Below are 20,642 nucleotides of genomic sequence, written 5' to 3'. Positions count from 1 at the left end.
AGTAGGGTCTGTCACCTGCAGGTTGGGAAATGGTCACCTGTGATATAAGCTGCAGGGAGGGGAATAACATGGGAAGTGGCTGGGGAGTGACCTGGTTGGGGGGAGTGACCTGGTTGGGGGGGAGTGACCTGGTTGGGGGGAGTGACCTGGTTGGGGGGGAGTGACCTGGTTGGGGAGGGAATGACCTGGTTGGGGGGGAGTGACCTGGTTGGGGGGGCGTGACCTGGTTGGGGGGATTGACCTGGTTGGGGGGAGTGACCTGGTTGGGGGGGAGTGACCTGGTTGGTGGGAGTGACCTGGTTGGTGGGGAGTGACCTGGTTGGGGGGAGTGACCTGGTTGGTGGGAGTGACCTGGTTGGTGGGGAGTGACCTGGTTGGTGGGGAGTGACCTGGTTGGTGGGGAGTGACCTGGTTGGTCGGGAGAGTGAAATGGATGATGTGTTTCAAGTTTCTTTCCCGTTTGCGGTAATGCTTACTGCCCTCTGAAAAGTGATCTGTGGGGGATTGCTTTTTAACCTCCCTGGCGGTATGATTCAGTCTGGAATAAGGTGCTGAAAGCGGTACAATTATTTTGCATGGAAATTTGGCTTTTATTTTGTAGTCCTGTAATTCTTAGGAATAACGCTCTGAAATCTCTTCAAACCAGAGTCTAGCAGACATCCTGGGTATGATAAAGTTTATAATATAATAAAGAATAATAAAAATTATTCAATAATATAATCAAATCCAAAAAAAACTGAAAAAGGGACATGTTTTGGTTGCTATGGACAATCTCCAAATTCCAAGCAGTAAAAAACAGTATTTATAATATAAAAGTGCATGCAGGGCATTGCACAAACCACTAGGGACAAAGGGGGTGTGTATTTTTTACTACAGCACTGTAATCTGTAAGATTACAGTGCTGTGTGTGTTTTGTGTGTTTTTACTTTTTTGAATTTGCCGCCGTTCTCCACTCCCGTGCGTCGTAACGTTGCAGGGAACGGAGCTCGGTGGCATTCGGCACTGTGAATCGAGCGCAGGACGGCTCGATCACACAGCGCGGGGGACATCGCTGGATCCAGGGGACAAGGTAAGTAACGATCCCTGTGTCCTCCGCTGCATCGAGCGGTGCGATCCCGAGTCTGGCTTGGGGTTACCGCTCCTGTAATGAAAATCCCAACCCGAGCCAGACTCGGGATTACCGCTAGGAAGGTTAATGAGTGGTATAGCAGCAGCTGACAGGCGTTCATGAGGTGCTACTGCCGCCTCCTTTTTTTTATACATTGTGAATGGCAGTTTTACATTGATGGACTATGCTGCTACTGCAAGCGAGTTTGACAGGTGGTGCTGCCTGTCATACTCTGCCGGCTCCAAGCTGTCCAATGAGCTCAGTGCCTCTGACAAGAAGTGAGGAGTGGCTCTGTGAGCTCATCCTCCCAGTCTGCTGCAAACAGTATTGTATTTAAACTGGCCGCTCTGTATGTAGCTTCTGATGGGCTAAGCAAGGAGCCCCGTATCTCCAGGACCATAGGTGATAGGAGCCCCAAATTTTGACCAGTAGTGGGGTAAACCTTCAGCTACCTACCCCCTACATACCCCCTGGGCTCTATGTGACCCCTGGTCGCCAAACCAAGACCCTCAAAGTCAATCCTTTTTTTTTTTTTATGGGCCTATCTTAAGGTAAGGGGCCTGGAGCTGCAGCTCCAATAGTCTCTTTGTTAATCCGGCCCTGCTCCTGTAGTCTGAAGGACAACAAACTGGCCCTTTGTTTAGAAAGTTTGGAGACCCCTGCTGTAGGCCATTTGGGCCCCTCAAAATTCCCAATCTCTGACCATCTCCTGTACTATGTCTGCAGTCTCTGACCATCTCTTATATTATGTCTGCAGTCTCTGACCATCTCCTGTAGTATGTCTGCAGTCTCTGATCATCTCTTATATTATGTCTGCAGTCTCTGATCATCTCTTATATTATGTCTGCAGTCTCTGATCATCTCCTGTAGTATGTCTGCAGTCTCTGATCATCTCCTGTAGTATGTCTGCAGTCTCTGACCATCTCCTGTAGTATGTCTGCAGTCTCTGACCATCTCCTGTAGTATGTCTGCAGTCTCTGATCATCTCCTGTAATATGTCTGCAGTCTCTGATCATCTCCTGTATTATGTCTGCAGTCTCTGATCATCTCTTGTATTATGTCTGCAGTCTCTGATCATCTCTTATATTATGTCTGCAGTCTCTGACCATCTCTTGTAGTATGTCTGCAGTCTCTGATCATCTCTTGTATTATGTCTGCAGTCTCTGATTATCTCTTATATTATGTCTGCAGTCTCTGATCATCTCTTGTAGTATGTCTGCAGTCTCTGATCATCTCCTGTATTATGTCTGCAGTCTCTGATCATCTCTTGTATTATGTCTGCAGTCTCTGATCATCTCTTATATTATGTCTGCAGTCTCTGACCATCTCTTGTAGTATGTCTGCAGTCTCTGATCATCTCTTGTAGTATGTCTGCAGTCTCTGACCATCTCCTGTAGTATGTCTGCAGTCTCTGATCATCTCCTGTAGTATGTCTGCAGTCTCTGATCATCTCCTGTAATATGTCTGCAGTCTCTGATCATCTCCTGTAATATGTCTGCAGTCTCTGACCATCTTAGGGTTATGGGGTTAATATTAAGGGTATGATTTGGGGGGGGGGGGGGGTGGTGTACACAAGCTACTTTTGAGGCAGGTTTGAGCGTTTTTGTCCCCATTAGACTTCAATGGAAAAAGCGCCTGAACAGAAAAAAATTTGCGCTTTTTTTTTCAGGCGTTTTCAGCTCAGACAGCGGCTCCTCTCCTCTTTTCTAGCATCACTCCACACCTTACACAGGTTTCTATTGGCCACAGCTAAATGAAAAATGCCTGGAAAAAGTGCCTATAATATTCATACATCTGCTCCAAAAACGCTTAAAAACGCCTGGAAAGAACAATTGAAAAAAAAAACCCGCCTGAAAGCACTTCGCTCAAGTGTGAATGTAACAGTAAAAAGACTCAAAAACCTGCAACAAAACGCATAAAACATTCAAATCAAGCGTTTCCATTCATTTCTATGTAACAAAAAAACCCTTAAAAAAAAACGCACCAGTCTGCCCAATTCAAACTCCAAAAATAAAGCTCCAGAACTTTTTTTGCGTTTTGGGCGTTTGATTTCAGGCGACTTGGAGTGCAGATGTGAACTGTCTCCATAAAGAATTATACATTTTTTTTCTCCTCCAGTGTACAAAATGCTGAGGTGTGAGGGGCGCGTGAGAGGCAGCAATAAAGCCACTCTCACACTGAGGCGCTGGCCACGTTGATGGTAAAGCGCCGCTAGTTTTAGCGGCACTATTCCGTTGTTTTGGCAGCGCTTTTCGGCCCACCAGCGGGACGCTTTTAATCCTCGCCAGTGGCCAAAAAAAGGTTTAAAAGCACCCGCAACGCGCTGCTGCTGAAGAGCTTTGCAGGCGCTTTGGCGGCACTTGCCATTTATTTCAGTGGCAGGGGCGGTTTGGGAGTGGTGTATACACCGCTCCTAAACTGCCCCAAAGATGCTGCTTGCAGGCCCTTTTTGCCTGCCCTGCCAGTGTGAAAACCCTCGGGCTCTAACACTGGGGCTGCAGAAGGGGCAGTTTACAGACACTTTTCCGGCCCTATTTTTAGCTCAAAAATGCCTGTAAAACATGTGAAAGTGGCCTAAGTGTAGTCAGCCTAAAGCCATAAAATCTGACACCTGTTGTATCTCTTATTTCCCTACAGATAACCTTCAATAATGGCGCCATTTTCTCCATACTGTGGCCTCATCAATGTAGATTCCCACCAGCCAGGTGAGTGTGTAGGCAGCAGCAGATGACAGTGTGGGGCCCCCAGCTTGGAACCCTTTCCTGGGTGACACATGGAGGCTGCATTTAATGATCTCTCAGTCTGCAGATATGAGGGGTGGGGTGACATAATGCTCTCCGTCTCATCCAATTAGAGAACACTTTGCATTCAATCAGAAGATGCAAAGCCTTCACTGTCTGGTGCCCGTGCTGAGTGGCCAACCTCCTGTGTTCACAATGCATCAGGTTGGTAGAGTCCCTCTTTATATCAGGTGTCCCCAATAAAGTCCCCCTTTACATAAGGTGTCTCCAATAGAGCCCCTTTACATCAGGTGTCCCCAATAGAGCCCCCTTTATATCAGGTGCCCCCAATGTTGTCCCCCTTTATATCCTGGTGTCCCCAATGTAGTCCCCCTTTATATCAGGTGTCCCCAATAGAGTCTCCCCTTACATAAGGTGCCCCCAATAGAGTCCCCCTTTACCTCAGGTGTCCCCAATAGAGTCTCCCTTTATATCAGGTGTCCCCAGTAGAGTCTCTTTTTACTTCAGGTGTCCCCAATAGAGTCCCCCTTTGTATCAGGTGTCCCCATTTGGGTCCCCCTTTACATCAGGTATCCCCAGTAGAGTCCCCTTTACATCCGGGGTCCTCGATACTGTCCCATTTTACACCAGGTGTCCCCAATACTGTCCTCTGTTACATCAGGTGTCCTATTACTCTCCCCATTTAGATCAGGTGTCCCCAATACTATTCCTCTTTATATCAGGTGTCCCCAATAGAGTCCCCCTCTAAATCAGGTGTCCCTAATACAGTCCCCCTTTATATCAGATGTCCCCAATACCATCCCCTTTTAAATCAGGTGTCCCCAGTAGAGTCCCCCTTTAGATCAGGTGTTCCCAATAGAGTGCCCATTTACATTAGATGTCTCCAATAGAATCCCCCTTTACATCAGGTGTTTCCATTAGAGTCACCCCTTTGCATCAGGTATCCCCAATAAAGTCCCCCTTTACATCAGGTATACACAGTAGAGTCCCCCTTTACATCAGGTGTCCCCAATACAGTTCCCCTTTATGTCAGGGGTCCCCAGTAGTCCACCTTTACAACAGATGTCCCCAGTAGAGTCCCCCTTTACATCAGGTTTCCCTAGTAGAGTCCCCCTTTAAATCAGGTGTCACCAAAAAACCCTACCTTTACATTGGGTGCCCTCAGTTGTTGCCTCCCCTCCCCCCTTTCCCCTTTGTACTGGGAGATCGGTACCCACAGTGTTTTTCTCGCTCCCAGTTGGCGGGCGTTTCCTCCTCCTCTGCATCATGGCGGCTTCCGCCGTGCGTCTCCTCCATCCTCCTTCTAGGCATCCAATAGGATCACCGGTCCTTTCAGCCAATTGGGTGATGCACTTCCTGATTGACCAGAAGGAGGATCAGTGTGAGAACAGCAAATATTTAATCGCTATTGTCGGGCAACTAACAGTGCCCTGCACCTCGAGCCTGCCCTATTTTGCAGTCTATTAGAGCCTCAGGCTCTAATCATGTGGTTAAACAAAACAAAACATTGGAATCCATTTGTCCGTCTCCCTGCCTGTAGATTAGGGGGTTGGACGCATGGATAGGGGGTGCGGCGCCCGTGCGCCCCTAATTAACGGGCCGCCACTGTGTGTGTCTCTAATTATTTTGATTATCTCCAAAAATGTCTGTACCAGTGGCGGCCCGTAAAGCAGGGTGCAGGGGCGCAGCCCCCCTAATCCATGCGTCCGGCCCCCTAATCTACATGCAGGCGCCAGACACATGGATTCCAATGAGGCTTTTTTTTTTTTAGATGCACGTGATTAGAGCCAGAGGCTCTAAGTGGCTTCGAAAAAGGAAGGGCCCGGGGGGGTGCAGAGCACTGGGCTCTGAGCCCACCCAGATGGATGACAATAGTGAATTAATATTTGCTATTGTCTTCCTGATTTTCCTCCCAGCCAATCAGGAAGCGGATCCTGAGATCCATCACCTGATTGGCCAAGAGGAGAAGCAATATAATTGGCCACCGAGGAGGAGGAGGGAGGAGACGTAGGGTAAGTTGCCGTGAAGCACCAGGAGGAGGCGACGCCGCCCGGAGGAAGAGCTGCCCGCAACTGAGATGGGGTAGATGCGGGTCTGGTGACCAACCAAGGAGAGTTGGCCTGTGACCCGACCGACCGGGGTGATAGATTGTTTGCCACCCCCTCCCCCCAAAAAAAATAATACACCACCAGCCGCCACTGGTCTGAATCCAGGGATTCGGGGGACTTGCGGGGGTCGGGGCCACCAGCGGGATACAGATACAGCAAGCAGCCCTCACGGAGGTAGCACTATAAAAATTTCAGGGGGGTGAAGAGAAGGGTGCGTGTTTTCAGTGCACAATTACACAGGATCTCTAAGCTGTGAAAGGCAGGGTGTGGAGAGCTGAAGTTAGCCCCCCCCCCAACACACACACACGCGCACGCACGCACACACACACCACACAGGAACAGAGTTGAAGCTGTCAATTAGCTGGAGGTCCCTCCCCTGTCACCTTTTTTCTCTTGGTGTCGGGAAAACTTGTCAGGAGTGACTCATGCTGATAGCGGAGGAAGCAGGCAGCAGACAGAAATGGCACTTAGTGCTCTGGATTGAGACAAGTACACACTATAGAGGAATGTGCTTTGTTCATATTTCATGTGTGAGGTTTACAACCACTTTCTTTTTCTAAGATACAAGACAGCAGATATAATTGTGTGATTCTCCTGTGTGTGTGTCCAGTCCCTCTGCAGGGGATCTTGGTTGACGTCCAGGTGAAAGGCTTTGTGGCGGACGTATCGGCAACTCTCAAGTATAAGAACAAGGAGGAGAATGCGGTGGAAGCGGTTTTTGTCTTCCCCATGGATGAAGACTCTGCTGTCTACAGCTTTGAGGCCACAATAGAGGGGAAGACGATTGAAGCCGAACTCCAGGAGAAGAAGGAGGTAATGAGGACTGCAGGACAAACACATCAGAACACATGAAAATTATATCCGAGACATGATTATACACGCTGGGCTCACATAAATGCAAATTGGATGCGTTTTGAACAGCATACAATTCCCATGACATGTGAACCTGCAGCCTTCTCTATGGAGCCGGTTCACATATCTGTAGGCCAGCTGCAGTGCATTTTTAACCACTTCTATACCGCAGAACGTCATATGATGTCCTGGGCTTTCAGTGGAGGTATCTGAATGATGGGTGCAGCTACAGGCATCATTCAGATATCATTTTTTTTCAGCCGGTGTTCTGCCGTATAGTGTCCGGCCATCAAATAGTGTCCACTCCGTACTGCGCATGCGCAGTACAGAGCAGACGAAGCTTCGGAAAATCTCCGAAGCTGAACGGCGCCTGCGCCGTGAGTGGAGGTGGTAGCCCTACCATCCAAGCGGACATAGGGTTGTGAATTTGAGAGGGCCCCTCGCGAGCGAGCTTCGCTCGCCACGCTTCGGGCTCGGCCTCGCTGCGCTCGGCTCTTTTTTATTCTAACTCTATGTCCACTTGGATAGTGGGGATAGAACCTGGACTCACGGCGCAGGCTCCATTCATCCTTGGCAATTTTCGGAATCTGTGTTGCTGTGTACTGCACATGCGCAGTACACAGCGGACACTATCCGATGGAGGACTTTATTTGACAAAACCGGCAATTCCCTTTACCATTCATGATCGTTCACACAGGCAGAGGGATGGGGAGTCCCCGCCACCCCCTAGTGTAGAGATCTGCAATTAGCGGACCTCCAGCTGTTGCAAAACTACAAGTCCCATCATGCCTCTGCCTCTGGGTGTCATGCTTGTGCCTATCAGTCTTGCTATGTCTCATGGGACTTGTAGTTCTGAAACAGCTGGAGGTCCGCTAATTGCATATCCCTGCTCTAGTGCTTCTGCCGGCTCGCCTGTACGATTGGCGAGCCAGAGAAGGAATGCGCTGGAAGTTAGTGATAGAGAATACCAAGGGCCAGATGGTCCCCGGCAGTCACTATGACTCTCAGAGGCCCAAGTGCGACGTTATGACGTCCGGGCCAATGGAAGTAAACAATGTCGGGGACTCGGCTGGAAAACCTGTGACTGTTCGTTTTTTTTATTTTTTGATCTCAGGCTTTCCAGCCTGGAAGAGAGAGAGATGTGTGGTCTTATAGACTTCACATCTCTCCATAAAGAGGACCTGTCACACACTAATCCTATTACAAGGGATGTTTCCATACCTTGTAACAAGAATAAAAGTGATAAAAATAAATAAAATGTAAAGGGAAAGTATAAAAAAAACAAATGAAAGTGAAGAAAAAACAATAATAAAAAAAAAAATGAAAGCACCCCGTCTCCGCGTGCCCGCACACAGAAGCAAACGCATACGTAGGTCCTGTCTGCATATGTAAATGACTTTCAAACCACACATGTGATGTATCACCGTGAATGATATGCCCCGTACACACGCGGTTGGAATTTCCGACGGAAAATGTTCGATGGGAGCTTGTTGTCGAAAATTCCGACCGCGTGTAGGCTCCAAATGAAGATGAACGGAAAAACTCTGGACAGCCGCACTCCGAAGAACATTTCTTGTGCCTTTTGTTGAAAAAGCGGGATGACACTGTACAAGCCACAGCAAAGCGATACAGAAAATATCTGACGCGTTTCACACTATAATAAGTGCTTACTCATAGCTATGATGTGTAGGCTCCATCGGACATTTTCCATTGGAATTTCCGTAACACAAAATTTGAGATCTGGATCAAGAACAAAATCCGTTCTTGTAAATTCTGATCTTGTGTACTCAATGCCGACGCACAAAGTGCCACGCATGCTCGGAAATCAAGCTGAAGAGCAGCACTGGCTATTGAACTTCATATATATATATATATATATACATATATATATATATATATATATATATATATAATATATAATATATATATATATATATATATATATATATATATAAAAATATTTGGGGGTTCTGAGGAGTCATTTTCTAGCTAAAAAAATGGGATTTTTATATAAAGCTTACCTGTAAAATCCTTTTCTTGAGAGTACATCACGGGACACAGGAGCTTCATTACATAGTGGGTTATATAGGCACCTCTGGTGATTGGACACTGGTTGACCCTAATTAAGGAGAATTCCTCCCCTATATAACCCCTCCCATCCGGGAGGCACCTCAGTTTTGTAGCAAAGCAATAAGAACCACGTAAAACCCAAGAGGGGCGGGAGCCCTGTGTCCCGTGATGTACTCTCAAGAAAAGGATTTTACAGGTAAGCTGTATATAAAAATCCCATTTTCTTGATCATACATCACGGGACACAGGAGCTTCATTACATAGTGGGATGTCCCAAAGCAATGCTCAGGTTGAGGGGAGGGAGACACAGATCATAAGCATAGACCGCCAGGGACCTGAGGACCTAAACTGCAGCCTGCAGTACACTGCGCCCGAAGGCGATATCCTCTTGCCCTCTGACATCCACCTGATAGAATCTGGTGAATGTGTGGATTGATGACCAAGTCGCAGCCTTACAGATCTGAGCCAGGGAGGCCTGGTGATGCACTGCCCAAGAAGCACTGACAGCCCTAGTAGAGTGCGCTTTCACCTGAAAAGGAGGAATCTTCCCCTTTAAGCTATAGGCCTGAGAAATAACCTGTCTGATCCATCTCGAGAGAGTGGACTTTGACGCTGCCTGACCCCTTCTAGGGCCTTCTGGCAGAATAAATAAGCAGTCAGTTTTTCTTATCTGAGCAGTTGCTTGAAGATAAAGACTGATTGCTCTAACCACATCTAAAGTGTGTAAGGATTCTTCCTCTATGGACTGAGGATTTGGAAAAAAGGATGGTAGGATTATATCTTGATTCAGATGAAAAACCTGAAACCACCTTAGGTAGAAAGGACCTGTTGGGACGCATAACCACCCGGTCCTTATGGATAATTAAATAGGGCTCTTTACAAGAAAGAGCTGCCAATTCTGATACCCTTCTAGCCGTGGATATGGCTACTAGGAAGACTAGCTTCTTTGTCAAGAGGACTAACGAAGCAAGATGCAAAGGTTCAAATGGTTGGGCTACTAAGGCCGAGAGAACCAAATTCAGATCCCATGGGCATACCGGAGGTCTGACTGGCGGTCTCATCCGCATAGCCCCCTGGATAAAGGCCCGTATCAGGGAATGTGATGCAAGCGGTCTTTGAAAAAAGACCGACAGGGCCGAAATCTGCACCCTGATGGTGCTTATGGCCAGATTCAATTCAAGGCCTGATTGGAGAAAGGCCAAGATTCTGTTAATGACATACCTTCTGGGATGCCATCTCCTGGGTTCACACCAGGAAACATATGCCCTCCAGATCTTGTAATAGATACGCCTGGAGGCCGGCTTTCTGGCATTGACCAGAGTGGAAAGGACTGGCCCCGAAAGACCACGGTCTTTTAAAATGTGGGTCTCAGCAGCCAGACCGTCAAATTCAGACTGCGTAAAGCAGGATGGTAAATTGGGCCCTGCGAGAGCAGATCCGGCCGGAGGGGGAGGGTCCATGGCCTGCCCACTGCTAGCTTCATGATTTCTGCGAACCATGGTCGCCTGGGCCAAGCTGGGGCCACTAGAAGGACCGACTTCGCCTCCCTCTTGACCCTTCCTAGGAACCGTGACAGTAGCGGGTTCGGGGGGAAGGCATAGATCAGATTGTACTGATTCCAGGGAACCGTCAGAGCATCTGACCCCTGAGCAAGTGCATCTCTTGTCCTTGACAGAAAGTTGTCCAGTTTCCTGTTGAATCTGGACGCAAAAAGATCCACGTCTGGAGTGCCCCATTTGTAACATATGTCTCGAAACACATCGGGGTGCAGAGCCCATTCTCCTGGGCACAACTGTTGGCGGCTGAGATAATCCGCCTGCCAATTCTCCACACCTGGGATGAAGACTGCAGAGAGGCACGGAACATGCTCTTCTGCCCAGACAAGTATGCGATTCACCTCGTTTTGGGCCACCAGACTTCTGGTACCGCCCTGGTGATTGATATAAGCCACCGCGGTGGCATTGTCGGACTGAATCCGAACCGGGAAGCCTCGCAGTCTGTGAGACCACTCTCTGAGTGCCATGTAAACTGCCCGAATCTCTAGGATATTTATGGGCAACAGACTTTCGGTCGCAGACCATTTTCCCTGCGAGCATGTTCCCTCTAATACGGCTCCCCAGCCTGTCAGGCTGGCATCCGTTGTGACAATCTTCCATGAGAGGGGAAGAAATGTTTTGCCCTTTAGCAAATTTCTGGTTTGTAACCACCAAACAAGACTCTTGCGTGCCCGGGGGGATAAACGCATAGGAAGATCCAGGGATTGGGGCTTCCTGTTCCAAATCGCAAGGATGCATCTTTGCAGGGGCCTTGAGTGGAACTGGGCAAATGGGACGGCCTCGAATGAGGCGACCATCTTTCCCAATAGTCTCATACATAAACGAATAGAGGGAGATCTTCTGCCCAGAACTAGGCGCACCAGATCTCCAATGGCCAAGGCCTTTGGCCCTGGGAGGAACACCCTGCCCTGAGCGGTGTCGATAATGAGACCCAGGTAATCCAACCTGGTGGTCGGTTGCAGAGACGACTTTTCTAGGTTTATAATCCAACCTAGGCGGCCCAGATGTTCCAGCGTTTTGGTGACGCTGCGACTTAGGCTCGTTATAGTTCTCTCTACGAGAAGCAAGTCGTCTAGGTAAGCCATGACGGCTATGCCCTGAACTCTTAAGGTTGCTAAGAGAGGGTCTAGAATCTTCAGGAAGACTCGGGGGGCCGTGGCTAGGCCGAATGGCAGGGCCACAAATTGAAAGTGGCGTTGCTCTACCGCGAACCTTAGGAACTTCTGGTGCGCGGGAAATATTGGCACATGGAGATATGCATCTCTGATATCTATTGATGCCATGAATTCTCCCCCTTGCAGGGAGGAAACCACAGTGCGTATTGACTGCATCCGGAAGGTCTGGATGTGTAGAAACCGATTCAAGTCTCTCAGATCCAAGATAGGTCTGACACTTCCGTTTGGTTTTGGGACGGTGAAGAGATTCGAATAAAAACCTGAACCCTGATCTTTCGGGCTCACTTCTACTATCACACCTTGGGATAGTAACTGATCTAAGGCCAGGAGTAGCGATTTCCGCTCTATTGGATCCTTGGGGATCCTTGACCTTAGAAAACGAAAGGGTGGAATCTTCTGAAATTCTAGCCTGTAGCCCAGAGATACCGAAGAGATCACCCATTTGTCCTGAATCTCCTCCCGCCAGGCGCCTGCAAACTGCAGGAGCCTTCCCCCCACTCGGCCGAGCGGGGGCGCCCCTTCACAAGGAGGTCTTGGAGGTTTGCTTGGCAGGCTTCCGCCCCCAAGTCTTTTTCTGTCCCTGGGCTCGGCCCTGAGGCTTTCTAGCAGCGGAGGGCTGGGAAGGCCGTCGCCACTGTTTAGAGCTTGACGCTTCGGGAGAAAGAGTACGCCTGAATGAAGGACGCTTACTCTTCTTGACTGGAAGGAGTGTAGATTTACCTCCTGAGATATTTTGGATGAATTTATCTAGTTCTTCTCCAAACAAACGTTCCCCTTTAAATGGGAACCCAGCCAAATGCTTTTTGCATGACATCTCAGCGGCCCAATTTTTTAGCCATAGAGCCCTACGCATGTGTACCAACATAAGGGACAAACGGGATGCTTGTTGGACAGAATCTAAAATCGCATCAATTATGAAACATAAGATGTGAGGCATCTCTGCATATTTCACTACTTCCTCGCTGGGGAGGAGTTCAAACATTTGTTTGACCTGTTCCTTAAGGAACTGACACAATCCTACGGCTGCGACTGTAGGTTGCACCACAGCGCCGGCCATGGAAAAGGAGGCTTTTAACAAGGTTTCCAGCCTTTTGTCAGCTGGATCCTTAAATACCTGCGCATTATCCAAAGGACAAGTTAGGTTTTTATTCACACAAGAGATAGCCGCATCAACAGATGGGGCCCCCCATTTCTTGGTGAAACTTTCCTCCACGGGATAATTCATAGAAAACCTCTTGGGAGGAGTAAACAGTTTATCGGGATGTCCCCAGTCCTCATACATCAAGTCAGCCATTAAAGGATGAATTGGGAAGGAACAGGCAGTCTGTGGGGCTTTCCTGACTCCCAGGGAAGAGACAGAGGATGTAGCGACTTCAGCAGGCGGCATTCTGAACGTGGTACGCACCAATTCAGTGTAATACTGCACCTGCTTTCTGAGTGCCTGGGAGGAGGGGACTAGCTCCTCATCCTCTGACTGATCCGACTGCTCATGATCCCTTTCTAAAGATAGGGATCTCTCCTCATTTTCAGAGCAACTGTCTGAGAGAGGGATTTAGCAGAGGGAGGGGATCTACCCCTTTTTCTGCTATCTTTTAGGGAAGCAGAAATAAAATTCATTATCCTCCCTTCAAAACTCTCCAATGAAGCCCTAAGGGAGTCCTCAGTGACATAGACCGGGGCTGCGACATTAGGAGAGGCTGCAAAGCCTGAAAGGGGCACTGACTCGTCTTGAGATGCAGGCTCCACTCTTGCAGAGGGGGATGGTAACCTGCATGCACCCTTGGAACCCCTGGACCTAGGCGGTGATTTGCCAGTGCTTTTGTTACCTGCCCCTGAAACCCTCTTACGAGGAGACATAGTACTGAGCTACAAAGCAGAGTTACTAATGTAAAATGCAATCACTTATTTGTGCTTAAAGTCTCACAATAAATCAATATTAGCTTAACTGCACAATATGATGCCGAGTAGGTGTCTTAGGGTTTGCCTGGATCCAATCCCACGGATGCTTACAGCCCACAGCTCCTGTGCCTCACCTTACAGTCCCCTGACGCTCTGGGCTTTTAAATCGGCCGTTTTGGCGCCTGCATTACAGCATAGAGCACCTGATTGTGCACAGCTGGCAACCACACCCCCCCCCCCTTTCCCCATTAGGCCGGGAGCGCGCCCGGCGCGCGTGCACGCGCCCGCGCGCGTGCACGAGGACCGCGGGATCCGGGGGGGAGGAGGAGAACCCAAAAGGAGTGACCTGGGACCCCCTGATCTGCGTGGGACCCCTTTTTTACCTTTATTGTGGCAGGGACTGCAAGGAGACGTGAGAGCTGGAGAACCAGGCACTTCACTGAGCGTGTTAGTATTGAAAGGCATGTAAGTATGCATCAGGCTGCTCTTACTCCATCTAGTGGTGGAAACCAGGTAAGACATACAACTACTCACAGTGAAGAAATCCATTCATATATTAAATATATAGGATGACTTCCCATACCTGTTCCCCGCCGCAGGAATTGCTGTGTTCAGACCAATTCCAGCCTTCACCCATCACGGCGGGTATTGTTAGCCAACCTTCAGGCGTATCTGGGGTTCTTACGAAAAGATCCTCCTACCTGGGCCTTGTAAAAAACTCTGCCAGAAACTTACGGGCGCCCTGAGTCAACAGTACCCCAAGTCTGGTTGTCCCAGAGTCCAGTCTTCCAATGGAGAGGACTTACAGGCAAAACCTCGTGTCTTCGGCAAACGAGGCCCGGGTACCATACCATCTTGGGAGTCAAATATCGGCCCGAGGTATGGATCCGGTTTGTTGTAGCCCTTCGGCCCTCGCCGGGACCCGCATAGAGCTAAGTTTTACGTGACCATCGACCAGACACTGGCGAAAAAACTGAGGTGCCTCCCGGATGGGAGGGGTTATATAGGGGAGGAATTCTCCTTAATTAGGGTCAACCAGTGTCCAATCACCAGAGGTGCCTATATAACCCACTATGTAATGAAGCTCCTGTGTCCCGTGATGTATGATCAAGAAAATATGATTTTTACATTTGGGAGAGGAGTACTGGAATTTGCGGGGTATGGAAGTGGTTAAAAAGAGTTTTGTGCGTCTTTCAGTCTAGTTTGGGTGGAATCTCAAGTAAATATGCGCACCTGAACCAGTGAACAAAACCGCACCAGATTCCTTTTAAAAATCGTGCTGAAACCATGGCTGGAGATGTGAACCAAGTCTTAGGTAGTGAAGACCAATGCTGATTTTTCCAGGCAGAGGTTGCCTATACATCAGTAGTGTTGCTACTTTAGTAGCTTTTAGTCCAGCTCAGGTGAATGTCCTAATCCTGTAGCACACTCCCCGATAGGTGCTGGAGCTGCATTTCATTGTTAGTTTTGGCTCACTGTAACTCATGTGGCTGTGCTTGTTTGTTCTGGTCTGTTTGGTGTTTCAGTGGCTGGCGAATTGTCTGTTTCCCCCTAACTGGTCCAGAAATGTTCTGGAAGTTAGTGGGCAGTAATAGTCCAATCAGCAGCTGAATATTCATATAGCCTTGGCCAATCCCTGGGGAGAGGTGCCCAGATGGTGACTGGGAGTGTGTATAAATACTCTGAAACTGTGAGCAGTGGTGTTTCTTTTCTTTTTTTCCTGAGGAGGAAATTTTGCCATGTGCTTGTCAATGCCCCAAGTGGGCTACCTGGAGGCCTGCATTGATGGAAGCTGCTGAAGCTGACTGAGGGACTGCTGGCGGAGGATCTAGGAAGACATTTCAGCAGCATTCACAGCTTCTGGAAACTGAAACCAAATTGCATGTAGACCATATTTGCAAATCTAAACTGCTATAAAAAATTTACAAATTACATGACCGTAACCAGTTTGCTGCCGCTCCCTCTCTTCTCCAGGCTCACAAGACCTACGATGAGGCCATCAGCCAGGGTAAGCAAGCCTTCCTCCTGGAGATGGATAAGAGCTCAGGGGACATCTTTAGCTGCAGTGTCGGGAATCTCCCTCCTGGCCAGGAAGCCGAGGTCTCCCTAAAATACGTACTGGAGCTGCCAGTGGAGGCAGATGGAGCTGTGCGCTTTGTACTCCCGGCCATCCTCAATCCGAGATACACCCCAAAAGGTACAAATTGTTTTTTGTTTTTTTTCCAGCTTAATCCTTTGATTTGCCTTTGATTTGCTCTTCTGGAAGGACAACTAACCCTAAAGTGAACATGACCGGGCCTAAAATGTTTGCTGAAGTGCAGATACAAGGTACTTTGTATTAGTCTCAGTGGCGGCTAGTGCTCAAAAACAAACTGAAAAATTCAGAAAAACATTGAAAAAAAAAAACATCAATTGCAGCCGAACTGTGCCATCAAATGCAGCCGAACTGTGCCGTCAAATGCAGCCACTGTGCCCACCATATGCAGCCACTGTGCCCATCATATGCAGCCACTGTGCCCACCATATGCAGCCTCTGTGCCCATCATATGCAGCCTCTGTGCCCATCATATGCAGCCTCTGTGCCCATTATATGCAGCTTCTGTGCCCACCATATGCAGCCTCTGTGCCCATCATATGCAGCTTCTGTGCCCATCATATGCAACCTCTGTGCCCAGCATATGCAGCCATTGTGCTCATTATGTGCAGCTTCTGTGCCCACCATATGCAGCTTCTGTGCCCACCATATGCAGCTTCTGTGCCCATCATATACAGCTTCTGTGCCAATCATATGCAGCTTTTGTGCCCATCATATGCAGCTTCTGTGCCCACCATATGGGCAGGTGATGGCTCCTGCATCCTCCATGGTTCCCGTGTGTCTCCTCCTCCATTCCGGACTGTTGGGTCCTCCCCTCCTGTGTTTCCTGTGTCAGAAGCGGTGGCCGAGGAGGCCGATCATCCAGCTTCCTCCCCTGTGTGTCTCTTCTGCCTATTTGATGCCTGGCGCTTTGGCCATTCGGGAAACAGGTCTCACTGACCTGCCTCCTGATTGGCAGGGAGGTACCGTATTTGCCGGCGTATAAGACGACTGGGCGTATAAGACGACCCCCAACTTTTCCAGTTAAAATGTAGTGTTTGGGATATACTCTCCGTATAAGACTACCCCTCTGGTACTGTACTGTAGATACTGGTGCACTGTATGTACAGGTATACCGGTAGATATTTTACTGGTACTGTATGTGGTATAACAGCCACCTTACCAGCGATTTGCTGGTTGCTTTAAACAAATGATAGTCTGGTAAGCTCTCCCTGCCTGCCCAGCCCTCCCTGTCTCCAAGACTAATACAAAACACGCCCCTTTCACTTGTCTGGCCCGCCCTTGTATCCTATTACCGTACATCTGCCTCTCAGAACTAGCACATGCGCGCCTGCTCCTCTTCGCTCCAGTCCTCAGGAGCGAAAGCAGGGGAGGGCTGGCAGCCTTAGGCCTGGGGGGCAAGTCCAGTCAAGTGGCCCATTGAACCACTGAATCAGCTCACCACCCATCTACACCACATTCCCCGTACAGAGAGAGAGGGAGACTGCTCCACATTGCCCCAAAGAGAGAGAGACTGCTTGACACTGCCTGCACAGAGAGAGACTGCTTGACACTGCCTCCACAGAGAGAGACCCCGCTTCACACTGCCTCCACAGAGAGAGACCCCGCTTCACACTGCCTCCACAGAGAGAGACCCCGCTTCACACTGCCTGCACAGACCTCGCTTCACACTGCCTGCCCAGAGAGAGCAGTCACTTTCTGTGCAGGCACTGTGAAGCAGTCAGTCTCTGTACAGGCAGTGTGAAGTGGAGCAGTCTCTCAGAGAATGGAGCCGTCTCTCAGAAAGAGACTGCATGATTGCCCCCAGAGAGACTGAGAAAAAGAGCTTGCCCCTTCCCCACACCCAGTACACAGACCAATGAGACTGCAGGAAGATGAAGACTAAAGACTGTGCTGTCACTGCCACCACACTAAGCACTACCTGTGGAGTCCAGAGCTTCTCTGGTGAGTGAGCACCACACCTCTGGGCAAGCCAAGCAAGCAGAGTAGCTGAGAGTCACAGTGAGCGCAGCAGGCTAAACACGCAAGTCCTGCTGTCTCCCCGGCATGAACACCAGATTCACCAGGGTGCAGGTTCCTCCTGTCTCAATTGCGGATAGTAAGAAATGCACATGCAGGTGCATTTCGGAGCACAGGCCAGATTAAGGGCATTGTGGGCCTGGTGCTGCAGTGGAGCAGGTTTAGGAGTGGCAGGGATATGAGGTAAGTAATGTCATATCCCAGCTCTTGCCCAGACTTGGTCACAGCCCCACAGGGCTGTAATGTTAGGGAAGCCCAGAACTTGAATTACCAAGCTTCCGTAAGAGCCGTGTGTCGGTGTGTGCTCTGAGGTGAAAGTTTCCAAGCCATCAGAATACAGTGATCACTGCTGGCAGCTATAGCAGCCAGCACTGATCGCTAAAAAACATAAAGACACGCTGGTTGTACTGTCAGTTGATGGAGTCAAATTCTGTACAACCAGTCTGCACAGAGATAGATCGAAATATCTGCTGAACCGTCAGAATTTCAATCTGTCTATTGTGGCCTAAGTCCACCAGTCTCTGGGTTTAATAATATCCTCAAATCTTCTGAAAGGGGGGCTCCACTTAGGTGTAGAAATTCACTTTGAACTCCACCTTATTTCCAGAACTCTCTTTAGGGTCCTTTAACACTGAAGGCGCTGTACAGGCGTTTTAGTGCTAAAAAATAGCACCTGTAAAGCGCTTCTTATGCCACCCCAGGTTTCCCACTGGGGCGGTGCGCTTGAAGGACATTCTGAAAAGTCCAGCAAGCAGCATTATTGGGGTGCTTTGGGAGAGGTGCCCAGCCCATTGAAATGAATGCAACACGGCCGTTTTTAACACTTTCTTTGGCCACTAGTGGGGGTTAAAAGTGCCCTGCTAGCGCCACTAAAGCGAGCAGCGCTGTACCACTACCGCCCACATCGCCCCAGTGTGAAAGAACCCTTTGGTATTAGATGTGCAAACAAAAAGATGAGACCACATCTAATACCTACAGAGTGTAATGGAAATAAGGTGGAGTTCAAAGTGAACTGTGTCATTACCTGCAGGGATTGGCATTTAGGGGGGTTAAAGCAGGCAGGGATGAAATGTGATATCAACTATTCACTGCCTGTCAAATACCTCTGAAAAGTGACCTGAGCATGGATCACTTTTCAAAGGAGTGGCAGTGGCTGCTGCAAGTGAATACAAGCATTTAGGCTCACACTGGTGTGCTGCGGTTTGGCTGCAGTGCGGGTGTACTGGCGGGTGTCACACCCCCTCAGACTTCTTTTAGGTTACTAATTGTTGCTGCATGTTCTGAAAGTGCACCAAACATGCAGCATGCAGGACGTTTTGTGCACTTTCAGAACATGCAGTAAAAATGTGCATCCTCTATGTCCCAGGGGCAACATGCAGGATGACTGCCAGTACACCAGCACTGCAGCCAAACTGCAGCATGTCAGTGAGAGCCCACGTCATACCACCTAGGGCAAGGTACTGGCACAGGCTGCTAGAAAAAAACTCTTTGGCTGCAGAGAGGAGCAGAGAGGAGGAGCTCACTTACTTGGATGGTCCCAGCCTCCCAGGAGCCTCACTGGATTCCAGCCAACTGCTCAGATTGAGCAGAGAGCAGGTCCAGCCTCTGCCAGCCAATGGTGTGGAGTAGGGAGGGGCTGGGCGGGGCAGTAGCCCTTTCTACCGCATATCAGAGCAGCCCAGGGGGCAATTGCATCCCTGCCCCCTGTCCCAGCCCTCCCCTGAGCGAAAGCTCGTCACAGAAGAGGTATGGTAATAGGATAGAAGGGCGGGCCAGACGGGTGAAAGAGGCGTGTTTTGCCGCTGTATGTCTTTTTTTTTCTTTTTTTCGGCATCCCAGACGCCTGCAGCTTGTAGCTTGCATACAGGGCGGATGTCACGGCGGCCGCGGTATTTTGGAGCTCCCTCCACGGCGATCGCAGAAGTTTCCAGTCCGCCCTATAAGACGACCCCCGGCGTATAAGACGACCCCCGACTTTTGAGAAGATTTTAATGGGTTAAAAAGTCGTCTTATACGCCGGAAAATACGGTACTGTGGTATAAAAATAGCGAAAAAGTATTCGCTATGGTAGCACAACAGGGTGGGATCAGGGTGCATTCTCTGCGCCCGAGCCCACCCTTTTTTGAAGCTTATTAGAGCCTCAGACTCTAATCAGGTGCTTCAGAAAAACAAAGAACCCCCTCCCACGCTGCAATGGGAGTCCATGCGTCCGGCGCCCTGAAAGAGGCCGGGTGCATGGATAGGGAGGTGGTGGCATGGATTGGGGGGGTGGGGCGGCGCCTGTGCGCCCACAATGCACGGGCCACCCCTGATTAGTCTTAGTTCCCTGTGTCCCCATAGAGCCCTTTTCATCATTGGCCCATGCTGTAATGGGGCCTTGACGTCCGACCAAATTCTACTTCTAATGCCGCGTACACACGATCGGAATTTCCTACAACAAAATCATGGATTTTTTTCCAAAGGATGTTGGCTCAAACTTGTCTTGCATACACACGGTCACACAAATGTTGTCGGGAATTCAGACCGCGAGAATGCGGTGACGTACAAGACGTACAACAAGCTGAGAAAAAGGAAGTTCAATAGCCAGCACTGCTCCTTCTGCTTGATTCAGAGCATGCGTGAACTTTTGTGCGACGGACTTGTGTACACACAATTGGAATTTCTGACAACAAGAGAAGTTGGTGGAAAATTTGGGAACCTGCTCTCAAACATTTGTGGGCGGAAATACCGACAGCAAATGTTCAATGGAGCATACACGCGGTCAAATTTTCAGACAACAAGCTCACATCGAACATTTCCTGTCGGAAAGTTCGGCCGTGTGTACGCGGCATAACACTAAACCAACCCAAATAAATATCCAGTGACCGAACTTCCATGTGTGGTGGAGCAGTGATGGTCAATCCTCCCGATAATAGAGACCCCAAGTGCAGCCCCTGATATCACCAAATGGAGATGTAGACACTGAGGATGATTTCCTAAAACTGGAGGCTGCAAAATCTTGTGCAGATGAGGTAATGAC

The 20,642-nt window shown here is 49.2% G+C and overlaps 1 protein-coding gene across 1 annotated transcript in view; it reads left to right on the top strand.

Moving 5' to 3' along the window:
* The window catches only part of LOC143975639 (von Willebrand factor A domain-containing protein 5A-like), a 157,092-nt gene that overhangs the window by 27,476 nt on the left and 108,974 nt on the right, over positions 1-20,642 (top strand). Inside the window, exons 2-4 of the mRNA XM_077478129.1 lie at positions 3,746-3,813; positions 6,568-6,770; positions 15,484-15,706. Coding sequence (XP_077334255.1) covers positions 3,759-3,813; positions 6,568-6,770; positions 15,484-15,706 — 481 coding nt within the window. The 5' untranslated portion in view covers positions 3,746-3,758. The remainder of the gene's footprint in view (positions 1-3,745; positions 3,814-6,567; positions 6,771-15,483; positions 15,707-20,642) is intronic.

Source organism: Lithobates pipiens, unplaced genomic scaffold (genome assembly GCF_037356315.1).
Source record: "Lithobates pipiens isolate NorthernLeopardFrog02 unplaced genomic scaffold, aLitPip1_a1.2 Scaffold_13, whole genome shotgun sequence".
NCBI lineage: Eukaryota > Metazoa > Chordata > Amphibia > Anura > Ranidae > Lithobates > Lithobates pipiens.
This window is presented reverse-complemented; position numbering and strand designations above follow the sequence as displayed.